Source organism: Oncorhynchus tshawytscha, linkage group LG14 (genome assembly GCF_018296145.1).
Source record: "Oncorhynchus tshawytscha isolate Ot180627B linkage group LG14, Otsh_v2.0, whole genome shotgun sequence".
Taxonomy (NCBI): domain Eukaryota; kingdom Metazoa; phylum Chordata; class Actinopteri; order Salmoniformes; family Salmonidae; genus Oncorhynchus; species Oncorhynchus tshawytscha.
In genome coordinates, this window is record NC_056442.1 from 33,915,919 (window position 1) to 33,922,598 (window position 6,680).

At 45.0% G+C, this 6,680-nt stretch overlaps 1 protein-coding gene across 1 annotated transcript in view; it reads left to right on the forward strand.

The window, feature by feature from the left end:
• LOC112267077 (prolyl 4-hydroxylase subunit alpha-3) overlaps positions 1-6,680 on the forward strand; it is a 21,146-nt gene that overhangs the window by 11,386 nt on the left and 3,080 nt on the right. The window contains exons 8-12 of the mRNA XM_024445136.2: positions 2,110-2,174; positions 2,643-2,802; positions 3,546-3,608; positions 3,912-3,980; positions 4,808-4,904. Of these exons, the coding sequence (XP_024300904.1) occupies positions 2,110-2,174; positions 2,643-2,802; positions 3,546-3,608; positions 3,912-3,980; positions 4,808-4,904 (454 nt within the window). The remainder of the gene's footprint in view (positions 1-2,109; positions 2,175-2,642; positions 2,803-3,545; positions 3,609-3,911; positions 3,981-4,807; positions 4,905-6,680) is intronic.

The following is a 6,680-nucleotide window of genomic DNA, read 5'->3' on the forward strand; positions in this document are numbered from 1 at the left end:
GTGGCTGGAGTAGATTCAGTGTCATTGACAGTGTGTTGGCAGTAGCCACTCAATGTTAGTGGTGGCTGTTTAACAGTCTGATGGCCTTGAGATAGAAGCTGTTTTTCAGTCTCTCGGTCCCAGCTTTGATGCACCTGTACTGACCTCGCCTTCTGGATGACAGCGGGGTGAACAGGCAGTGGCTCGGGTGGTTGATGTCCTTGATGATCTTTATGGCCTTCCTGTAGCATCGGGTGGTGTAGGTGTCCTGGAGGGCAGGTAGTTTGCCCCCGGTGATGCGTTGTGCAGACCTCACTACCCTCTGGAGAGCCTTACGGTTGAGGGCGGTGCAGTTGCCATACCAGGCGGTGATACAGCCCGCCAGGATGCTCTCGATTGTGCATCTGTAGAAGTTTGTGAGTGCTTTTGGTGACAAGCCAAATTTCTTCAGCCTCCTGAGGTTGAAGAGGCGCTGCTGCGCCTTCCTCACGATGCTGTCTGTGTGAGTGGACCAATTCAGTTTGTCTGTGATGTGTATGCCGAGGAACTTAAAACTTGCTACCCTCTCTACTGTTCCATCGATGTGGATGGGGGTGTTCCCTCTGCTGTTTCCTGAAGTCCACAATCATCTCCTTAGTTTTGTTGACGTTGAGTGTGAGGTTATTTTCCTGACACCACACTCCGAGGGCCCTCACCTCCTCCCTGTAGGCCGTCTCGTCGTTGTTGGTAATCAAGCCTACCACTGTTGTGTCGTCCGCAAACTTGATGATTGAGTTGGAGGCGTGCATGGCCACGCAGTCGTGGGTGAACAGGGAGTACAGGAGAGGGCTCAGAACGCACCCTTGTGGGGCCCCAGTGTTGAGGATCAGCGGGGAGGAGATGTTGTTGCCTACCCTCACCACCTGGGGGCGGCCCGTCAGGAAGTCCAGAACCCAGTTGCACAGGGCGGGGTCGAGACCCAGGGTCTCGAGCTTGATGACGAGCTTGGAGGGTACTATGGTGTTGAATGCCGAGCTGTAGTCGATGAACAGCATTCTCACATAGGTATTCCTCTTGTCCAGATGGGTTAGGGCAGTGTGCAGTGTGGTTGAGATTGCATCGTCTGTGGACCTATTGGGGCGGTATGCAAATTGGAGTGGGTCTAGGGTGTCAGGTAGGGTGGAGGTGATATGGTCCTTGACTAGTCTCTCAAAGCACTTCATGATGACGGATGTGAGTGCTACGGGGCGGTAGTCGTTTAGCTCAGTTACCTTAGCTTTCTTGGGAACAGGAACAATGGTGGCCCTCTTGAAGCATGTGGGAACAGCAGACTGGTATAGGGATTGATTGAATATGTCCGTAAACACACCGGCCAGCTGGTCTGCGCATGCTCTGAGGGCGCGGCTGGGGATGCCGTCTGGGCCTGCAGCCTTGCGAGGGTTAACACGTTTAAATGTCTTACTCACTTCGGCTGCAGTGAAGGAGCACCAGCGTCCATTGGCTGACCATTGGCGAGATGCTGTAACCCAAATGATCTCCTAGATTTTGGGATGTTTTGGCATTGTTCAACAGGTTTTCCCCTTCTTCAAATTAAAATCCCTCCACTCATTATGTCAACATTTCATGGCGCTCTGGTGGGTTGATTAAAACCAGGCCTGGCCTGTGTCTCAAATGGCACCCTATTCCCTATATAGTGCACTACAAAAGTAGCACACTATATAGGGAATAGGGTGCCATTTGGGACTCGCACTGGAGTATTAGTCATTTGTAGCCTGGAGCACATGCAGTACTCCTTGCCCTGAGCACATAGACACATACATCATTGCCTGAGCATTGGTATTCAGGTGTTCATGCTTGGCTCCAAGGGTTTACTATTAGCTGTCTAGTTCAAAGTATTTAGAGAGGGTGTAGATAGAAATGGCAGTCAAATATTTCCGTCAGACACAGCTTCATTGGAAAATTACTGCGGTTGTTGAGTTTTGACGTTCATTTTTGTATGTTATTTACTGTGCTCTTTCAGATGTTCTCTTCTCTATCCTCACATCATTCATGTTTCTCTTGTCAGACAGAGCCCTGCAATTTGATCCTAAAAAGTTACTGCTGTATAAAATGATTGAGTATTGAAAGTCTTCTCTCTTTTTGTGCCATAAGTTAAGGAGATCTGTGGTGGCATCTGGAGAGGAACAGGCTACTGCAGAGTATCGCATCAGCAAGAGGTACTACTATCAGAAACATGTCACTATTAAATGTATAGTTTACAGCTCCTTTTCATAACACTGGAAGCAGTAATAAAAGCACCAGCAGAACAATGCACCCTCACAGCAACCAGTGAATATACCGTATAACACTATAACATGCTTGGGCTAATTTTATGGTGCACATGTGATTTTCAGGCTTATTAGTTATAACATGTAATGTATGATAGTTAACTGTGGGATAAACTTTAACTGTTGAATGGAACGTAGCTGAACACCTCTGGAAGCTACAGTATCAGTGGAAGGTGAAGTGTACATTATTGTTTTACATCAGGTAGAGCGACGAGTCAATCTGCATTGATCGGTTGAGGACTGCACATCAAGTAGGAATGACGCCACCTGTCAGAAGAGTGTACATAACATCAGGTCGAGCTCAAACCAAGACAGTGACAGGATCTGTATTATGAGAGTGTGTGGTTTGTTTTTCAGTGCATGGCTAAAGGACACAGCCCACCCTATCATTGGGAGGCTGGACCAGAGAATCACCTTGCTCACAAGTCTCAATGTGCAGCCTCCGTATGCAGAGTACCTCCAAGTGGTGAACTATGGGATTGGAGGACACTATGAACCTCATTTTGACCATGCAACTGTGAGTGTTTACTAAACACTTATTACTAAATCAATAAACACTTAATGCAGTAGTGAACCCCCATTTTGTGTGTTAGTGTTGAGTGATGGTCTGTGGGAACGTCCCGCGCCCCCCCTGTGCATGCCACGTCTATTTCTATGGGCACAAGCCCTGTTCATTGCACAAACTGCTCACACCCCTCTTGCTGGCGGAGAGAACATTTTGCAGGTTTAAAGCTTATTTCCTGTAATTATACACATCTTGTCATGGCTGTAGAGAAAATGTTGCCGTTTTAAAGGACATTTTCTGGCAATTCTGTAGATTTTGCCATGTCTAATGTGTATTCGTTTGATATTTGAGTGACTCAAACATTAATCCAAAATCTATGGACTAAAAAATCTAGCTACAAAACGTTAGCTGACATGGGCTAGTTGATCTGGACATTTCTGACAGGATATAAATAGCTCTCTAAGGTCTGCAATAACTGACATGACAAGAAGAAAACTACCCAATTTCGAAATTGCACCTTTTGCATTCTAGTATTACAAATTATTTTGGGGAGGGGGACCCGCGCTCCCCGCCCCCCCTCTGCTGGACGCGCCCCACTGTTTGGGAACCACTGCCCTAGTATACTACTTTTGACCAGGGCTCATAGTTCTCTGGTTGAAAGTAGTGCTCTGTATAGGGGAATAGGTTGCCATTTGAGACGTAGCCATGGTAAGGACATGATATATTTGTGTGTACTATTTCCTACACGTAACCAGTCAGCATCAAGCCCCCTTTTTAGGCTCAACACTGGGAATCGAGTGGCAACCTTCATGATATACGTACGTGTTTTATCTTGTTATCCTGTTATGTGCATGCTTGTCTCATTTGTGGATATACAGTAAAGGCATCTTTGGAGATACTGTACGCTATATCACTTCAATCAGAATTAGAATTCAGTATTTTCTTATTGAAATTGCAATGAGATGTCAAACTTCAAGTTAAGGTGGTATGAAAAAGAATGTCTGCTTGTGAGATTTGGACAAACTCCACACTCCTTATTCCAGCATGGATGGATTTTTTTTGACGTGTGCACAGTGGCTAGACTAGACACAACTCAGTGAGAATGTTGTCATCCTCCACAGCTCAGCTCTGTGGACGCAGGTGGGTCCACAGCCTTCATCCACGCTAACTTTAGCGTTCCTGTTGTGGAGGTAAATGCACTGCTCACATCAGCTGCTGGCTAAACTTGTGCTATGTCCCAAATGGCACCCTATTCCCTACAGAGTGCACTACTTGTTACCAGTGTTTGTCAAAAGTAGTGCACTCTATAGGTAATAGGATTCTATTTTGGACATGGGCTTTACCTTCTTGTTTATCCATCAAAATTGCTTCAAGCCAGAACACATACCCTCCTAAATATTTACTCTGTGCAGGTGTTAAAATGCCATCAAGAATAATAAGAGATTCTTTCCTCAGAAAGGTCACATCATTTCTTAAGATATTTTGAGTAGGACTGTTCTTATGACAGAAGGCCTGATGAGTAAAGAGGAGCCATAGGCAGTGTCCCAAATGGCACCCAATTCTCTTTATAGTGTACTACTTTTGACCAGGGCCCTGTACACAATATTGGGAATCTGATGCCATTTGGGATGCATCCTCAGTGTAGTGTTTGGTTTAATAAATGAGCTGCTGTTGAAAAGACACAGGACCTCACCAGGTTTTAACCTATCAACCTGGATTTTATTGAGGTTTCACTTCCTTTCCTCAAGTGTTAGAAAAATCTCTCTCACTGGGCACCCTTTCCCTCATATCAATGTCAAATATGTTGTACTTGGAGCACAGCTATGCACGTGGGATTTTAACATACATATATACAACATTTGATTTTCATTGAGGTACAATGGCTTAGGATTGTCAAGTAGAGGAGGAGACCATACACATTCCAGGCACGATAGTGGCCCACAAAATCCAGGCACGATTTGAAATGTTTTGTTCCAATGTTTTTAGTGACACATTTCCAATGTCTCTTGTGTTCCAGAATGCTGCCCTATTCTGGTGGAACCTCCATAGGAACGGCCAAGGAGATGGGGACACTCTGCATGCTGGCTGCCCTGTGCTAGTTGGGGACAAATGGGGTAAGAGGCTTTAATGAGACAACCGGGAACGCCACATAGTTCCTATAGAAAAACACACAGGTACAGTGAGCAGTGTCAGATGTGGAACGCTAAGGACCCTATGTCTATTCCAGTAGCCCCTGCCTGTCATACTGAAGTCACAGCTGGAGCCTGGGGCCAAATCTGCACTGCATTATACAGATAGAGTTGGGGACAATATAGAGAAGAGGTCAGGCACTGAGCACTGCTCTGGGATGCTAAACATGTGGGCCTCCATTCCACATCATTTAACTCCATCTTGGATCCCACAGTCAGTGACTAGGCTAAAGGAAACACAGAGGGGTATCAGTAATTAATGTGAGTGGCTGCTTCTGAGAGACACTTAAAGGAGAAAGTATATACTTTTTATTTTTTATTTTACTGTGTGTTCATGTATTTGAACTAAGATTATAACAAGGAAATAAGGCCCCATTTCCCATTATTGACTGCCTTGCCTGGTTCACTAACTACTTCTCAGATAGAGTTCAGTGTGTCAAATCGGAGGGCCTGTTGTCCGGACCTCTATGGGGGTGCCACAGGGTTCAATTCTCGGGCCGACTCTTTTCTCTGTATACAGTGCCAAGTATTCGGCCCCCTTGAACTTTGCGACCTTTGCCACATTTCAGGCTTCAAACATAAAGATATAAAACTGTATTTTTTGTGAAGAATCAACAACAAGTGGGACACAATCATGAAGTGGAACGACATTTATTGGATATTTCAAACTTTTTTAACAAATCAAAAACGGAAGAATTGGGCGTGCAAAATTATTCAGCCCCCTTAAGCTAATACTTTTGTAGCGCCACCTTTGCTGCGATTACAGCTGTAAGTCGCTGGGGTATGTCTCTATCAGTTTTACACATCGAGAGACTGAAATTTTTTTCCCATTCCTCCTTGCAAAACAGCTCGAGCTCAGTGAGGTTGGATGGAGAGCATTTGTGAACAGCAGTTTTCAGTTCTTTCCACAGATTCTCGATTGGATTCAGGTCTGGACTTTGACTTGGCCATTCTAACACCTGGATATGTTTATTTTTGAACTATTCCATTGTAGATTTTGCTTTATGTTTTGGATCATTGTCTTGTTGGAAGACAAATCTCCGTCCCAGTCTCAGGTCTTTGCAGACTCCATCAGGTTTTCTTCCAGAATGGTCCTGTATTTGGCTCCATCCATCTTCCCATCAATTTTAACCATCTTCCCTGTCCCTGCTGAAGAAAAGCAGGCCCAAACCATGATGCTGCCACCACCATGTTTGACAGTGGGGATGGTGTGTTCAGGGTGATGAGCTGTGTTGCTTTTACGCCAAACATAACGTTTTGCATTGTTGCCAAAAAGTTCAATTTTGGTTTCATCTGACCAGAGCACCTTCTTCCACATGTTTGGTGTGTCTCCCAGGTGGCTTGTGGCAAACTTTAAACAACACTTTTTATGGATATCTTTAAGAAATGGCTTTCTTCTTGCCACTCTTCCATAAAGGCCAGATTTGTGCAATATATGACTGATTGTTGTCCTATGGACAGAGTCACCCACCTCAGCTGTAGATCTCTGCAGTTCATCCAGAGTGCTGCATCTCTGATCAGTCTTCTCCTTGTATGAGCTGAAAGTTTAGAGGGACGGCCAGGTCTTGTAGATTTGCAGTGGTCTGATACTCCTTCCATTTCAATATTATCGCCTTGCACAGTGCTCGTCCCACTTGTTGTTGATTCTTCACAAAAAAATACAGTTTTATATCTTTATGTTTGAAGCCTGAAATGTGGCAA